Here is an 18,650-nt window from a genome sequence, read left to right on the forward strand (position 1 = left end):
AGCGAGCTACAGTGGGGGAGAGAGAGAGCGAGCTACAGTGGGGGAGAGAGAGAGCGAGCTACAGTGGGGGAGAGAGAGAGCGAGCTACAGTGGGGGAGAGAGAGAACGAGCTACAGTGGGGGAGAGAGAGAACGAGCTACAGTGGGGGAGAGAGAGAACGAGCTACAGTGGGGGAGAGAGAGAACGAGCTACAGTGGGGGAGAGAGAGAACGAGCTACAGTGGGGGAGAGAGAGAACGAGCTACAGTGGGGGAGAGAGAGAACGAGCTACAGTGGGGGAGAGAGAGAACGAGCTACAGTGGGGGAGAGAGAGAACGAGCTACAGTGGGGGAGAGAGAGAACGAGCTACAGTGGGGGAGAGAGAGAACGAGCTACAGTGGGGGAGAGAGAGAACGAGCTACAGTGGGGGAGAGAGAGAACGAGCTACAGTGGGGGAGAGAGAGAACGAGCTACAGTGGGGGAGAGAGAGAACGAGCTACAGTGGGGGAGAGAGAGAACGAGCTACAGTGGGGGAGAGAGAGAACGAGCTACAGTGGGGGAGAGAGAGAGCGAGCTACAGTGGGGGAGAGAGAGAGCGAGCTAGAGTGGGGGAGAGAGAGAGCGAGCTAGAGTGGGGGAGAGAGAGAGCGAGCTAGAGTGGGGGAGAGAGAGAGCGAGCTAGAGTGGGGAGAGAGAGAACGAGCTAGAGTGGGGGAGAGAGAGAGCGAGCTAGAGTGGGGGGAGAGAGAGAGCGAGCTAGAGTGGGGGAGAGAGAGAGAACGAGCTAGAGTGGGGGAGAGAGCGAGAACGAGCTAGAGTGGGGGAGAGAGAGAGAACGAGCTAGAGTGGGGGAGAGAGAGAGAACGAGCTAGAGTGGGGGAGAGAGAGAGAGAGCGAGCTACAGTGGGGGAGAGAGAGAGAGAGCGAGCTAGAGTGGGGGAGAGAGAGAGAGAGCGAGCTAGAGTGGGGGAGAGAGAGAGAGAGCGAGCTACAGTGGGGGAGAGAGAGAGAGAGCGAGCTACAGTGGGGGAGAGAGAGCGAGCTACAGTGGGGGAGAGAGAGAGAGAGCGAGCTACAGTGGGGGAGAGAGAGAGAGAGCGAGCTACAGTGGGGGAGAGAGAGAGAGAGCGAGCTACAGTGGGGGAGAGAGAGAGAGAGCGAGCTACAGTGGGGGAGAGAGAGAGAGAGCGAGCTACAGTGGGGGAGAGAGAGAGAGAGCGAGCTACAGTGGGGGAGAGAGAGAGAGAGCGAGCTACAGTGGGGGAGAGAGAGAGAGAGCGAGCTACAGTGGGGGAGAGAGAGAGAGAGAGCGAGCTACAGTGGGGGAGAGAGAGAGAGAGCGAGCTACAGTGGGGGAGAGAGAGAGAGAGAGCGAGCTACAGTGGGGGAGAGTGAGAGAGAGCGAGCTACAGTGGGGGAGAGAGAGAGAGAGCGAGCTACAGTGGGGGAGAGAGAGAGAGAGCGAGCTACAGTGGGGGAGAGAGAGAGAGCGAGCTAGAGTGGGGGAGAGAGAGAGCGAGCTAGAGTGGGGGAGAGAGAGAGAACGAGCTAGAGTGGGGGAGAGAGCGAGAACGAGCTAGAGTGGGGGAGAGAGAGAGAACGAGCTAGAGTGGGGGAGAGAGAGAGAACGAGCTAGAGTGGGGGAGAGAGCGAACGAGCTAGAGTGGGGGAGAGAGCGAGAACGAGCTAGAGTGGGGGAGAGAGAGAGAACGAGCTAGAGTGGGGGAGAGAGAGAGAACGAGCTACAGTGGGGGAGAGAGAGAGAGAACGAGCTACAGTGGGGGAGAGAGAGAGCGAGCTACAGAGGGGGAGAGAGAGAGAGAGAGAGCGAGCTAGAGTGGGGGAGAGAGAGAGCGAGCTAGAGTGGGGGAGAGAGAGAGCGAGCTAGAGTGGGGGAGAGAGAGAGCGAGCTAGAGTGGGGGAGAGAGAGAGCGAGCTACAGTGGGGGAGAGAGAGAGCGAGCTACAGTGGGGGAGAGAGAGAGCGAGCTACAGTGGGGGAGAGAGAGAGCGAGCTAGAGTGGGGGAGAGAGAGAGCGAGCTAGAGTGGGGGAGAGAGAGAGCGAGCTAGAGTGGGGGAGAGAGAGAGCGAGCTAGAGTGGGGGAGAGAGAGAGAACGAGCTAGAGTGGGGGAGAGAGAGAGAACGAGCTAGAGTGGGGGAGAGAGAGAGAACGAGCTAGAGTGGGGGAGAGAGAGAGAACGAGCTACAGTGGGGGAGAGAGAGAGAGAGCGAGCTACAGTGGGGGAGAGAGAGAGAGAGCGAGCTACAGTGGGGGAGAGAGAGAGAGAGCGAGCTACAGTGGGGGAGAGAGAGAGAGAGCGAGCTACAGTGGGGGAGAGAGAGAGAGAGCGAGCTACAGTGGGGGAGAGAGAGAGAGAGCGAGCTACAGTGGGGGAGAGAGAGAGAGAGCGAGCTACAGTGGGGGAGAGAGAGAGAGAGCGAGCTACAGTGGGGGAGAGAGAGAGAGAGCGAGCTACAGTGGGGGAGAGAGAGAGAGAGCGAGCTACAGTGGGGGAGAGAGAGAGAGAGCGAGCTACAGTGGGGGAGAGAGAGAGAGAGCGAGCTACAGTGGGGGAGAGAGAGAGAGAGCGAGCTACAGTGGGGGAGAGAGAGAGAGAGCGAGCTAGAGTGGGGGAGAGAGAGAGAGAGCGAGCTAGAGTGGGGGAGAGAGAGAGAGAGCGAGCTAGAGTGGGGGAGAGAGAGAGAGAGCGAGCTAGAGTGGGGGAGAGAGAGAGAGAGCGAGCTAGAGTGGGGGAGAGAGAGAGAGAGCGAGCTAGAGTGGGGGAGAGAGAGAGCGAGCTAGAGTGGGGGGAGAGAGAGAGCGAGCTAGAGTGGGGGGAGAGAGAGAGCGAGCTAGAGTGGGGGGAGAGAGAGAGCGAGCTAGAGTGGGGGGAGAGAGAGAGCGAGCTAGAGTGGGGGAGAGAGAGAGCGAGCTAGAGTGGGGGAGAGAGAGAGCGAGCTACAGTGGGGGAGAGAGAGAGCGAGCTACAGTGGGGGAGAGAGAGAGCGAGCTACAGTGGGGGAGAGAGAGAGCGAGCTACAGTGGGGGAGAGAGAGAGCGAGCTACAGTGGGGGAGAGAGAGAGCGAGCTAGAGTGGGGGGAGAGAGAGAGCGAGCTAGAGTGGGGGGGAGAGAGAGAACGAGCTACAGTGGGGGAGAGAGAGAGAGAACGAGCTACAGTGGGGGAGAGAGAGAGCGAGCTACAGAGGGGGAGAGAGAGAGAGAGAGAGCGGGGGAGAGAGAGAGAGAGAGAGCGAGCTAGAGTGGGGGAGAGAGAGAGCGAGCTAGAGTGGGGGAGAGAGAGAGCGAGCTAGAGTGGGGGAGAGAGAGAGCGAGCTACAGTGGGGGAGAGAGAGAGCGAGCTAGAGTGGGGGAGAGAGAGAGCGAGCTAGAGTGGGGGAGAGAGAGAGCGAGCTAGAGTGGGGGAGAGAGAGAGAACGAGCTAGAGTGGGGGAGAGAGAGAGAACGAGCTAGAGTGGGGGAGAGAGAGAGAACGAGCTAGAGTGGGGGAGAGAGAGAGAACGAGCTAGAGTGGGGGAGAGAGAGAGAACGAGCTAGAGTGGGGGAGAGAGAGAGAACGAGCTAGAGTGGGGGAGAGAGAGAGAACGAGCTAGAGTGGGGGAGAGAGAGAGCGAGCTAGAGTGGGGGAGAGAGAGAGAGAGCGAGCTACAGTGGGGGAGAGAGAGAGAGAGCGAGCTACAGTGGGGGAGAGAGAGAGAGAGCGAGCTACAGTGGGGGAGAGAGAGAGAGAGCGAGCTACAGTGGGGGAGAGAGAGAGAGAGCGAGCTACAGTGGGGGAGAGAGAGAGAGAGCGAGCTACAGTGGGGGAGAGAGAGAGAGAGCGAGCTACAGTGGGGGAGAGAGAGAGAGAGCGAGCTACAGTGGGGGAGAGAGAGAGAGAGCGAGCTACAGTGGGGGAGAGAGAGAGAGAGCGAGCTACAGTGGGGGAGAGAGAGAGAGAGCGAGCTACAGTGGGGGAGAGAGAGAGAGAGCGAGCTACAGTGGGGGAGAGAGAGAGAGAGCGAGCTAGAGTGGGGGAGAGAGAGAGAGAGCGAGCTAGAGTGGGGGAGAGAGAGAGAGAGCGAGCTAGAGTGGGGGAGAGAGAGAGAGAGCGAGCTAGAGTGGGGGAGAGAGAGAGAGAGCGAGCTAGAGTGGGGGAGAGAGAGAGCGAGCTAGAGTGGGGGGAGAGAGAGAGCGAGCTAGAGTGGGGGGAGAGAGAGAGCGAGCTAGAGTGGGGGGAGAGAGAGAGCGAGCTAGAGTGGGGGGAGAGAGAGAGCGAGCTAGAGTGGGGGGAGAGAGAGAGCGAGCTAGAGTGGGGGAGAGAGAGAGCGAGCTACAGTGGGGGAGAGAGAGAGCGAGCTACAGTGGGGGAGAGAGAGAGCGAGCTACAGTGGGGGAGAGAGAGAGCGAGCTACAGTGGGGGAGAGAGAGAGCGAGCTACAGTGGGGGAGAGAGAGAGCGAGCTACAGTGGGGGAGAGAGAGAGCGAGCTACAGTGGGGGAGAGAGAGAGCGAGCTAGAGTGGGGGGAGAGAGAGAGCGAGCTAGAGTGGGGGGGAGAGAGAGAACGAGCTAGAGTGGGGGAGAGAGAGAACGAGCTAGAGTGGGGGGGAGAGAGAGAACGAGCTAGAGTGGGGGAGAGAGAGAACGAGCTAGAGTGGGGGGGAGGGAGAGAACGAGCTAGAGTGGGGGGAGGGAGAGAACGAGCTAGAGTGGGGGGGAGGGAGAGAACGAGCTAGAGTGGGGGGGAGAGAGAGAACGAGCTAGAGTGGGGGGGAGAGAGAGCGAGCTAGAGAGGGGGGGAGAGAGAGCGAGCTAGAGTGGGGGAGAGAGAGAGCGAGCTAGAGTGGGGGAGAGAGAGAGCGAGCTAGAGTGGGGGGAGAGAGAGAGCGAGCTAGAGTGGGGGAGAGAGAGAACGAGCTACAGTGGGGAGAGAGAACGAGCTACAGTGGGGAGAGAGAACGAGCTAGAGTGGGGAGAGAGAGAACGAGCTAGAGTGGGGGGGCGAGAGAGAGAGAGCGAGCTAGAGTGGGGGGAGAGAGAGAGCGAGCTAGAGTGGGGGGAGAGAGAGAGCGAGCTAGAGTGGGGGGAGAGAGAGAGCGAGCTAGAGTGGGGGGAGAGAGAGAGCGAGCTAGAGTGGGGGGAGAGAGAGAGCGAGCTAGAGTGGGGGGAGAGAGAGAGCGAGCTAGAGTGGGGGGAGAGAGAGAACGAGCTACAGTGGGGGGAGAGAGAGAACGAGCTACAGTGGGGGAGAGAGAGAGAACGAGCTAGAGTGGGGGAGAGAGAGAGAACGAGCTAGAGTGGGGAGAGAGAACGAGCTAGAGTGGGGGGAGAGAGAGAGCGAGCTACAGTGGGGAGAGAGAACGAGCTACAGTGGGGAGAGAGAACGAGCTACAGTGGGGAGAGAGAACGAGCTACAGTGGGGAGAGAGAACGAGCTAGAGTGGGGAGAGTCAGCTGCAGCAGTATTGAGTCATGTACAGGCTGCAGCATTGCGATGGAAGAGCTTTTTATACTGCCTGCAGAGTGTAACAGTGTATATATTGGGGCTGGGAATTGCCAGGGACCTCACAATACAATATGTATTGCGATTCTCACGATTAGGGTTGTGGTGGTCGTAACATTTTGTCAGCTGTTTATTGTCATGCAAAAAACTGCCGGTCTCACGGTAATTGACCGTTAATTAACAAACACATTTAGCATCTCCAGGTGTAACCGATGCGAAATGGCTAGTTAGTTAGCGGTGGTGCACGCTAATAGCGTTTCAAATCAGTGACGTCACTCGCTCTGAGACTTGAAGTAGGGTTTCCCCTTGCGTAGCAAGGGCCGCGGCTTTTGTGGCGCGATGGGTAACGATGCTTCGTGGGGTGTCAGTTGTTGATGTGTGCAGAGGGTCCCTGGTTCGAGCCCAGGTTGGGGCGAAGAGAGGGACGGAACCTACACTGTTACACAGGCCTCCATTAATTAACAAACAGGTTTAGCATCTCCAGGCCTCCATGCATAGCCTACAAGCGGTTGATACGTGATTTTGTAATGTCAACATTTAAAAAAAAATACGATATATATATATATATATATAAAAAAAAAGTCTAATAAATAATTTATTTTAGGCAGGTCGAAAGAAACATGATATGAAGAAAATGTATTTCAGAAGAACAGAAAATCTGGATAGGTTGTAGGCTTGTTCATTTAGCTGACAAGATATGCTTATAAAGTCCCATGCTATGATTTTATAGTAAGAGGAAAATAATTAAACTTCGCTGAATAAAATAGAAAAAAAAGTCAATTCTGGAGTGAGTGCGCATGTGAAGTGGTTATGTTGAGCGTAAAAGTGATCATTTGAAACAGGTCCTACATGCTAGATTTAAAGTTTATTTGGCAACATACAACCATTTCTAAGATTTTACTGCGTTACAGTTCATGTCAGGAAATCAGTCAATTGAAATTAATTCATTAGGTCCTAATCTATGGATTTTCACATGACTGGGAATACAGATATGTATCTGTTGGTCACAGATACAATACCTTAAAAAAAAAAAAGTAGGAGCATGGATCAGAAAAACCAGGAAGTATCTGGTGTGACCACCATTTGCCTCATGCAGCGCAACACATCTCCTTCGCATAGAGTTGATCAGGCAGAGAGAACAGTCTATATGACTTGGGTATCTTGAGTCGGACAATTTTTTGGTCCTTCCTCTGACACCGCCTAGTATATAGGTCCTAGATGACAGGAAGCTTGGCCCCAGTGATGTACTTGGCGGTACGCACTACCCTCTGTAGCGCCTTACGGTCAGATGCCGAGCGGTTGCCATACCAGGGCGGTGGTGCAACCGGTCAGGAAAATATCGATGGTGCAGCTGTCGAACCTTTTGAGGATCTGGGGACCAATGCCACATCTTGTCAGTCTCCTGGAGGGGGAATAGGTTTTGTCGTGCCCTCTTCACGACTGTCTTGGTGTGCTTGGACCATGTTAGTTTGTTGGTGATGTGGACACCAAGGAACTTGAATCTCTCGACCCACTCCACTACAGCCCCGTCGATGTGAATGGGGGACCCGTTTCAGCGCTCCTTCTCCTGTAGTCCACGTCAACTCCTTTGTCTTGCTCACGTTGAGGGAGAGGTTGTTGTCCTGGCAGTGACATCCTCCCTGTAGGCTGTCTCATCGTTGATCAGGCCTACAACTGTTGTGTCGTCAGCAAACTTAATGATGGTGTTGAGTCGTGCTTGGCCACGCAGTCGTGAGTGAACATGGAGTACAGGAGGGGACTAAGCACGCACCCCTGAGGGGCCCCCATGTTGAGGATCAGCGTGGCGGATGTGTTGTTCCCCGTCATTTTTATCATGGATTCACATACAGAAATGATGTCCACTCTCAATGACTAAACAGATTGCTGTCATCTTGCTGTTCTCCTGTTTAAACTCATCGAGTTGACCCTGGGAGAACTGCAAACTGTTCATCAGGTCCTGGACCTCTCTGGTCAGGTCGTCCATTGTTTTATTAGTTGACTCCACCAGTAATTGGACACAACACTTGAAGTGATTTTCTTGTTGTTGTAACAACTGCTTGCAGAACTCCTTTGATAGAGACACACCACTGTCCTCAACGGTACTCCCACCGGCTTTGGTCTTTATCATGGTAGCAACGTAGGCTACGCGGTTACTCCTCACAGTTCCAGACGGGGCATGTCGCAGGGAAGCTAGAAAATGCAACAAACAGCAGTGATCTAGACAGTTACAAGCACGGGACAATCCGCTGTTCCAACCACAAGGGCTAACCGTGTCGCGGGCTGTGTTCAAGCCCTCAAGGAAACCCTGCTTGCTTGTTAGGCAGCTAATAGTGGCAGCTAGGCTAGCTGCTACGCCAAGCAGCTCATCAGACCCTTGGTCGGCAGGATTCCTGGACAGATAGCAGCGGTCCCAGCAACACATGCCAACCGTGTCACGCGATCCAAATGCAAAAAAGGTAGCTAGCTAGTAACAAAACTTTCAGACTTTCCAAACTTACCAAAAACAACTTGTTCCGAGATCAACCGCATGTGAGGAGGACAGAGAGAGAGAGACAGAGAGAGAGACAGAGAGAGAGACACAGAGAGACACAGAGAGACACAGAGAGACACAGAGAGAGAGAGAGAGAGAGAGACAGAGACACAGAGAGACACAGAGAGAGAGAGAGAGAGAGAGAGACAGAGACACAGAGAGAGAGACAGAGACACAGAGAGAGAGACAGAGACACAGAGAGAGAGACAGAGAGAGAGACAGAGAGAGAGACAGAGAGAGAGACAGAGAGAGAGACAGAGAGAGGAGAGAGAGGAGAGAGTTTCTCACCTGTCTCCAGTGGTTCTCAAACACCATGAGGCAGGTCTCTGGGTCAGCAGTACAGGGACTGGAAGAGGCTACGTTCCTACTGGACCTGCCCCCTGGACCCCGAGGGGTCAGCCGGCTCAGCCAGCTCATCCTGACCTCCAGAGGGATCAAGGATCAGAGGTCAATGTTCAGGGTTCAGACAGGAGCAGGAGAGAGGCGCTGGCACATGGACAACAGGGTAGGAGAGAAGGAAGAGGGTGAGAGAGAGGGAAGAGGAGGGGAGGGAGGAGGGAAGGTGAGGGAAAGAGGAGGAGAGGAGAGGGAAGGGAGGGAGGGGGCAGTAGAGAGGACCAGGAGAGAGTCCAGATAGAGTTGGATGAGAAAAAAAAGAGGCAGATTCTGTTGTGGTCGCTCTTGGGTGAGGATGTCTCTCGATGTCAGTGTTACTCTAACGGATCAGCGGTGGGTTCTCCCTGAAGACCCTGTCATCCAGTCTGCAGCTGACACCACTCCATTCCCAGGCAGAGGACCCACAGCACTGCAGGGAAACAACCACAACACAGAGGTTTTAGACGCTGGCTTGTAATATAAAACTGGGTGGTTCCAGTCCTGAATGCTGATTGGCTGACAGCCGTGGTATATCAGACCGTATAATCTGGAGGCGAAAGAAACGCACAGCTATTTAGGCGAGGTGCTGGCTAGCGGAATAGAACACCTGAAAAATTAAAAGGAGAGCTTCTGAACTCGAGGAGCTCAGATTGTGAACAACATAGTATCTAAGCTGTCCTCATCAGACCGTATACCACGGCTATGACAAAACATGGATTTTTGCTGCTCTAATTACCTTGGTAACCAGTTTATAATAGCAGTAAGGCACCTCGGGCGTTGGTGATATATGGCCAATATACCACGGCTAAGGGCTGAATCCAGGCACTCCGTGTTGCGCATAAGAACAGCCCTTAACAGGGGTATATTGGCCTTACACACCACATCTCCTCATCCCTTATTGCTTAAAATATATAATATTACAATACAGAGGGTAGGGTTGTAATATACTTGAGAAAGGCCTTTTATTGTCCCCAACTCATCTGCCAAGAAATAAAGAATTAGAGGGTATGGTAACGAAGGGCAACTCACAAATCAACCACCCCAGATGGCCTCTCACCCGAATACATCATGTCAATTCACAAGATGGCCGCTCACCCGAATACATCATGTCAATTCACAAGATGGCCGCTCACCTGAATACATCATGTCAATTCACAAGATGGCCGCTCACCCGAATACATCATGTCAATTCACAAGATGGCCGCTCACCCGAATACATCATGTCAATTCACAAGATGGCCGCTCACCCGAATACATCATGTCAATTCACAAGATGGCCGCTCACCCGAATACATCATGTCAATTCACAAGATGGCCGCTCACCCGAATACATCATGTCAATTCACAAGATGGCCCACCAGAAAGGACATTACACAGTTGAAGTGGGAAGTTTACATACACCATAGCCAAATACATTTAAACTCTGTTTTTCACAATTCCTGACATTTAATCCTAGTAAAAAAAATCTGTCTTAGGTCAGTTAGGATCACCACTTTACTTTAAGAATGTTAAAAATAATAGTAGGGAGAATGATTTATTTCAGCTTTTATAAAACTTTCATCAAATTCCCAGTGGGTCAGAAGTTTACATACACTCAATTAGTATTTGGTAGCATTGCCTTTAAATTGTTTAACTTGTGTCAAACTTTTCAGGTAGCCTTCCACAAGCTTCCCACAATAAGTGGGGTGAATTTTGGCCCATTCCTCCTGACAGAACTGGTGTAGTTGGGTCAGGTTTGTAGGCCTCCTTGCTCACAAACGCATTTTCAATTCTGCCCACACATTTTCTATAGGATTGAGGTCAGGGCTTTGTGATGGCCACTACAATATAGAGGTAGACCGATTATGATTTTTCAACGCCGATACCGATACCGTTTATTGGAGGACCAAAACACCCGCTCCCGATTAAATCGGGCAGTTAAATTATTTTTTTTTTTATTTGTAATAATGACAATTACAACAATACTGAATGAACACTTATTTTAACTTAATATAATACATCAATAAAATCAATTTAGCCTCAAATAAATAATGAAACATGTTCAATTTGGTTTAAATAATGCAAAAACAAAGTGTTAGAGAAGAAAGTAAAAGTGCAATATGTGCAATGTAAAAAGCTAACGTTTAAGTTCCTTGCTCAGAACATGAGAACATATGAAAGCTGGTGGTTCCTTTTAACATGAGTCTTGAATATTCCCAGGTAAGAAGTTTTAGGTTGTAGTTATTATAGGAATTATAGGACTATTTCTCTCTATACGATTTGTATTTCATATACCTTTGACTATTGGATGTTCTTATAGGCACTTTAGTATTGCCAGTGTAACAGTTTAGCTTCCGTCCCTCTCCTCGCTCCTACCTGGGCTTGAACCTGGAACACATCGACAACAGCCACCCTCAAAGCAGCGTTACCCATGTAGAGCAAGGGGAACAACTACTCCAAGTCTCAGAGCGAGTGATGTTTGAAACGCTATTAGTGCGCACCCGCTAACTAGCTAGCCATTTCACATCGGTTACACCAGCCTAATCTTGGGAGTTGACAGACTTCAAGTCATAAACAGTGCAATGCATTGCGAAGGGCTGCTGGCAAACGCACGAAAGTGCTGTTTGAGTGAACGCTTACGAGCCTGCTGCTGCCTACCATCGCTCAGTCAGACTGCTCTATCAAATCATAGAGTTAATTATAACATAATAACACACAGAAATACGAGCCTTAGGTCATTAATATGGTCGAATCCGGAACCTATCATCTCGAAAACAAAACATTTTTCCTGTCAGTGAAATACGGAACCTTCCCGTATTTTATCTAACGGGTGGCATCCCTAAATCTAAATATTCCTGTTACATTGCACAACCTTCAATGTTATGCCATAATTACGTAAAATTCTGGCAAATTAGCTCGCAATGAGCCAGGCGGCCCAAACTGTTGCATATACCCTGACTCTGCGTGCAATGAACGCAAAATGACACAATTTCACCTGATTAATATTGCCTGCTAACCTGGATTTCTTTTAGCTAAATATGCAGGTTTAAAAATATATACTTCTGTGTATTGATTTTAAGAAAGGCATTGATGTTTATGGTTAGGTACAGTCGTGCAACAATTGTGCTTTTTTCGCAAATGCGCTTTTGTTAAATCATCTCCCGTTTGGTGAAGTCGGCTGTCTTTGTTAGGAAGAAATAGTCTTCACAGTTCGCAACGAGCCAGGCGGCCTAAACTGCTGCATATACCCTGACTCTGTTTGCAAGAGAAGTGACACATTTTCCCTAGTTAAAATAAATTCATGTTAGCAGGCAATATTAACTAAATATGCAGGTTTAAAAATATATACTTGTGTATTGATTTTAAGAAAGGCATTGATGTTTATGGTTGGAGCAACGTGTACCTAAGCGATTATATGCAACGCAGGACAGGCTAGATAAACTAGTACTATCATCAACCATGTGTAGTTAACTAGTGATTATGATTGATTGTTTTTTATAAGATAAGTTTAATGCTAGCTAGCAACTTACCTTGGCTTCTTACTGCATTCGCGTAACAGGCAGGCTCCTCGTGGAGTGCAATGTAAAGCAGGTGGTTAGAGCGTTAGACTAGTTAACCGTAAGGTTGCAAGATTGAATCCCCGAGCTGACAAGGTAAAAATCTGTCGTTCTGCCCCTGAACAAGGCAGTTAACCCACCGTTCCTAGGCCGTCATTGAAAATAAGAATGTGTTCTTAACTGACTTGCCTAGTTAAATACAGGTCCAACATTTAAATAAATAAATAAAATATTTAAAAAAAATGAAAAATAAAAAATAAAAATCGGACAAATCAGCGTCCAAAAATACCGATGTCTGATTATGAAAATTTGAAAATCGGCCCTAATTAAATCGGTCGACCTCTACTCCAATACCTTGACTTTGTTGTCATCAAGCCATTTTGCCACAATTTTGGAAGTATGCTTGGGGTCATTGTCCATTTGGAAGACCCATTTGCGACCAAGCTTTAACTTTCTGACTGATGTCTTGAAATGTTGCTTCAATATATCCACATAATATTCCTTCCTCATGATGCCATCTATTTTGTGAAGTGCACTAGTCCCTCCTGCAGCAAAGCAACCCCACAACATGATGCTGCCACCCCCGTGCTTCACGGTTGGGGTGGTGTTCTTCGGCTTGCAAGCCTCCCCCTTTTTCCTCCAAACATAGCGATGGTCATTATGGCCAAGCAGTTCAATATTTGTTTCATCAGACCAGAGGACATTTCTCCAAAAAGTATGATCTTTGTCCCCATGTGCAGTTGCAAACCGTAGTATGGCTTTTTTATGGCGGTTTTGGAGCAGTGGCTTCTTTCTTGCTGAGGGCCTTTCGATATAGGACTCATTTTACTGTGGATATAGATACTTTTGTACCCGTTTCCTGCAGCATCTTCACAAGGACCTTTGCTGTTCTGGGATTGCTTTGCACTTTTCACACCAAAGTACGTTCATCTCTAGGAGACAGAACCTGTCTCCTTCCTGAGCGGTATGATGGCTACGTGGTCCCATGGTGTTTGTACTTGCGTACTATTGTTTGTACAGATGAACGTGGTACCTTCCGGCATTTGGAAATTGCTCCCATGGATGAACCAGACTTGTGAAGGCCTACAATTTTATTTCTGAGGTCTTGGCTGATTTTTGATTTTCCCATGATGTCAAGCAAAGAGGCATGGAGTTTGAAGGTAGGCCTTGAAATATATCCACAGGTACACCTCCAATTGACTCAAATGATGTCAATTTGCCTATTAGAAGCTTCTCAAGCCATGACATCATTTTCTGGAATTTTCCAAGCTGTTTAAAGGCACACTAAGTTGACTGTATGTAAACTTCTGACCCACTGGAATTGTGATAGGGTGAATTATAAGTGAAATAATCTGTCTGTAAACAATTGTTGGAAAAATCGCTTGTGTCATGCACAAAGTAGATGTCCTAACCGACTTGCCAAAACTATAGTTTGTTTACAAGCAATTTGTGGAGTGGTTGAAAAACACATTTTAATGACTCCAACCTAAGTGTACGACTTCAACTGTAGATCCCCCCCCATTAAACATGTAGGCAGTGTTTTTTGGCATGTGCCCTTTTGGACCAGGTTAGGACTTAACATTGTATTGGTCTAGGGTGGGAATTGTATCGAACACAGATGCCCACCAGAGGATAATAAAATATTGTACAAATACAAAATATTCCTAAATAAAATAAGAAATCCTGATGAAAGTATTAACAAAGGAGACACTATAAAAGCAGCACAATATAATTTAATATATAATATTAATATAATAATTGTTTTAGGAGTCCCCATTATGGGAATGAGAGACATTGTGTAGATGTGGTGACTAAAATATATGTACATACACACACACCTATATATTCAGTTATTCGAACCTACAGTATACATTCAACCATCTACACAAAGAGGTAGATTTAGTAAAACACAGGTGGGGTCAAGGACAGAGTTTTGTGGTGATGTCTCTTCCTGTCTTCCAATCCACTGACCGGTGGGCACAAACAGGAGAAGCAATTGTGTGAGCAAGCAGAAGATGAGTTTAAAAGTTTGTCACAGTAAGTTTCCAGCATTTCCAGAGAAAGGGCGTGTTTAAAAAAAAAAAGTTGACATTTATTATGCTTTTATGTAAATGGTTCAATCTCAAATAACATCCCTCAATTCAAACACACACACACACACACACACACACCCATGTCACAGAAAGAGTTAAAAGGAGACTACAACAATACTAAAAGCTGTAAGGAGTAGTTTTATCGATATAGTACGTTTTAATTTAGTAAAAAATTTGTATATGGCTGATGTATTTTATAATTAGGGAGCACTCCGTATGAATTTAAAAAATAATTTATATTAATGAGTGTAAAGCAAATCATGAATATCCAATGGAGATTGGTAATAAATACATACAGTAATATGGTAGACTAGATTAAAACACCAATACATACAGTAATATGGTAGACTAGATTAAAACACCAATACATACAGTAATATGGTAGACTAGATTAAAGCACCAATACATACAGTAATATGGTAGACTAGATTAAAACACCAATACATACAGTAATATGGTAAACTAGATTAAAGCACCAACACATACAGTAATATGGTAGACTAGATTAAAGCACCAATACATACAGTAATATGGTAGACTAGATTAAAGCACCAACACATACAGTAATATGGTAGACTAGATTAAAGCACCAATACATACAGTAATATGGTAGACTAGATTAAAGCACCAATACATACAGTAATATGGTAGACTAGATTAAAGCACCAATACATACAGTAATATGGTAGACTAGATTAAAACACCAATACATACAGTAATATGGTAAACTAGATTAAAGCACCAACACATACAGTAATATGGTAGACTAGATTAAAGCACCAATACATACAGTAATATGGTAGACTAGATTAAAGCACCAACACATACAGTAATATGGTAGACTAGATTAAAACACCAACACATACAGTAATATGGTAGACTAGATTAAAACACCAATACATACAGTAATATGGTAGACTAGATTAAAGCACCAACACATACAGTAATATGGTAGACTAGATTAAAACACCAACACATACAGTAATATGGTAGACTAGATTAAAACACCAATACATACAGTAATATGGTAGACTAGATTAAAACACCAATACATACAGTAATATGGTAGACTAGATTAAAGCACCAACACATACAGTAATATGGTAGACTAGATTAAAACACCAACACATACAGTAATATGGTAGACTAGATTAAAACACCAATACATACAGTAATATGGTAGACTAGATTAAAACACCAATACATACAGTAATATGGTAGACTAGATTAAAACACCAATACATACAGTAATATGGTAGACTAGATTAAAACACCAATACATACAGTAATATGGTAGACTAGATTAAAGCACCAATACATACAGTAATATGGTAGACTAGATTAAAACACCAATACATACAGTAATATGGTAGACTAGATTAAAACACCAATACATACAGTAATATGGTAGACTAGATTAAAACACCAATACATACAGTAATATGGTAGACTAGATTAAAACACCAATACATACAGTAATATGGTAGACTAGATTAAAGCACCAATACATACAGTAATATGGTAGACTAGATTAAAACACCAATACATACAGTAATATGGTAGACTAGATTAAAACACCAATACATACAGTAATATGGTAGACTAGATTAAAGCACCAATACATACAGTAATATGGTAGACTAGATTAAAGCACCAATACATACAGTAATATGGTAGACTAGATTAAAGCACCAATACATACAGTAATATGGTAGACTAGATTAAAGCACCAATACATACAGTAATATGGTAGACTAGATTAAAACACATACGATGCCTTCCAGTAAGGACAAGGTAAAACGGGGAGTGGCCCCCCCCCCCGAACAGAAGTTAGAAAACTTATTTTTTTTGTTTTGTCTGTAATTAAAAAACCTCTTATGAAACGTTCGAGGGAATGTTGTCTGTGCTAAGGGTCACTCATCTGTTTCAGAGTGTGACTAGGAAACATGTAACTCAGGAGTTTTGTACTCAACGCCACTGCTCTCTCTCTCTCTCTCTCTCTCTCTCTTCCTCTCCTCCCGGAGGTTTGGGACCAAGCAAAGGTCATTGTTGCTAAACATTAACCATTAGGTCCTTAAGCCTACGACTTTCTCTAGGGGGTGGGGGTAGAGATGGGCCTTGGGATGAGAGGTTCTCTCTAGGGGGGTGGGGTAGAGATGGACCTTGGGATGAGAGGTGCTCTCTAGGGGGGTGGGGTAGAGATGGACCTTGGGATGAGAGGTGCTCTCTAGGGGGTGGGGTAGAGATGGGCCTTGGGATGAGAGGTGCTCTCTAGGGGGTAGAGATGGACCTTGGGATGAGAGGTGCTCTCTAGGGGGTAGAGATGGACCTTGGGATGAGAGGTGCTCTCTAGGGGGTAGAGATGGACCTTGGGATGAGAGGTGCTCTCTAGGGGGTAGAGATGGGCCTTGGGATGAGAGGTGCTCTCTAGGGGGTAGAGATGGGCCTTGGGATGAGAGGTTCTCTCTAGGGGGTAGAGATGGGCCTTGGGATGAGAGGTGCTCTCTAGGGGGTAGAGATGGGCCTTGGGATGAGAGGTGCTCTCTAGGGGGTAGAGATGGGCCTTGGGATGAGAGGTGCTCTCTAGGGGGTAGAGATGGGCCTTGGGATGAGAGGTGCTCTCTAGGGGGTAGAGATGGGCCTTGGGATGAGAGGTTCTCTCTAGGGGGTAGAGATGGGCCTTGGGATGAGAGGTTCTCTCTAGGGGGGTGGGGTAGAGATGGTCAGAACATAGAGATTGTAGAGGAATAGAGATATTTATTTTATTTAATCTTTATTTAATCAGGTAGGCTAGTTGAGAACAAGTTCTCATTTGCAACTGCGACCTGGCCAAGATAAAGCAAAGCAATTCGACACATACAACACAGAGTTACACATGGAATAAACAAAACATACAGTCAATAATGCAGTAGAACAAAAGAAAACAAAAAGTCTATATACAGTGAGTGCAAATGAGGTAAGTTAAGGCAATAAATAGGCCATGGTGGCGAAGTAATTACAATATAGCAATTAAACATTGGAATGGTAGATGTGCAGAAGATGAATGTGCAAGTAGAGATACTGGGGTGCAAAGGAGCAAGATAAATAAATAAATACAGTATGGGGATGAGGTAGGTAGATAGATGGGCTGTTTACAGATGGGCTATGTACAGGTGCAGTGGTCTGTGAGCTGGGTGTCCTCTTGGACAATAAGCTTCAGAGGAGTAAATGTACAGACCTGATCTACATAGAGCAGACTGTACTTTCTCAAAAAGCTGGGATCTTTTAATGTTAATTGTACTACACTGACTCTGTTTTACAAAATCTTTCATTGACAGTATTTTAACTTTTTGTATTATTTCTTGGTTTGGCAATGCCACTGTCAGCCAGAGAAATATGCTGAAAAGGATTATCACCACAGCAAGTAAGGTACTTGGAGTCAAAGACAGACCTGGATGAGATCTTTAAGGTCAGGGCTCTCCCCAAGGCTCACAAAATCATTTTAGACCCAAGCCACCCCCTGTACCCGGACTTTGAAATACTCCTCTCTGGGTGCAGGTATAGGGCACCCCTCAGCAGGAAAAACACAACTAGACAATCATTTGTGCCAGGTGTGATATCCCTCCTAAATAGCTCGGGCTAATGTTCCTATCCACCCAGTAAGGCCAGCAGGCTAATGTTCCTATCCACCCAGTAAGGCCAGCAGGCTAATGTTCCTATCGACCCAGTAAGGCCAGCAGGCTAATGTTCCTATCCACCCAGTAAGACCAGCAGGCTAATGTTCCTATCCACCCAGTAAGGCCAGTAAGGCTAATGTTCCTATCCACCCAGCAAGGCTAATGTTCCTATCCACCCAGCAAGGCTAGCAGGCTAATGTTCCTATCCACCCAGCAAGGCTAATGTTCCTATCCACCCAGCAAGGCTAATGTTCCTATCCACCCAGCAAGGCTAATGTTCCTATCCACCCAGTAAGGCCAGCAGGCTAATGTTCCTATCCACCCAGTAAGGCCAGCAGGCTAATGTTCCTATCCACCCAGTAAGGCCAGCAGGCTAATGTTCCTATCCACCCAGCAAGGCTAATGTTCCTATCCACCCAGTAAGGCCAGCAGGCTAATGTTCCTATCCACCCAGTAAGGCCAGCAGGCTAATGTTCCTATCCACCCAGTAAGGCCAGCAGGCTAATGTTCCTATAGACCCAGTAAGGCCAGCAGGCTAATGTTCCTATCCACCCAGCAAGGCCAGCAGGCTAATGTTCCTATCCACCCAGTAAGGCCAGCAGGCTAATGTTCCTATCCACCCAGTAAGACCAGCAGGCTAATGTTCCTATCGACCCAGTAAGGCCAGCAGGCTAATGTTCCTATCCACCCAGTAAGGCCAGTAAGGCTAATGTTCCTATCCACCCAGTAAGGCCAGCAGGCTAATGTTCCTATCCACCCAGTAAGGCCAGTAAGGCTAATGTTCCTATCCACCCAGCAAGGCCAGCAGGCTAATGTTCCTATCCACCCAGTAAGACCAGCAGGCTAATGTTCCTATAGACCCAGTAAGGCCAGCAGGCTAATGTTCCTATCCACCCAGTAAGACCAGCAGGCTAATGTTCCTATCCACCCAGCAAGGCTAATGTTCCTATCGACCCAGTAAGGCCAGCAGGCTAATGT

General features: G+C 47.7%; 1 protein-coding gene across 1 annotated transcript in view; it reads right to left on the reverse strand.

The window, feature by feature from the left end:
* The window catches only part of LOC106586904 (FHF complex subunit HOOK-interacting protein 1B), a 108,467-nt gene that overhangs the window by 63,255 nt on the left and 26,562 nt on the right, over positions 1 to 18,650 (reverse strand). Inside the window, exon 3 of the mRNA XM_082969246.1 lies at positions 8,301 to 8,817. Coding sequence (XP_082825372.1) covers positions 8,301 to 8,429 — 129 coding nt within the window. The 5' untranslated portion in view covers positions 8,430 to 8,817. The remainder of the gene's footprint in view (positions 1 to 8,300; positions 8,818 to 18,650) is intronic.

Source organism: Salmo salar, chromosome 25 (assembly GCF_965601325.2).
Source record: "Salmo salar chromosome 25, fSalSal1, whole genome shotgun sequence".
NCBI lineage: Eukaryota > Metazoa > Chordata > Actinopteri > Salmoniformes > Salmonidae > Salmo > Salmo salar.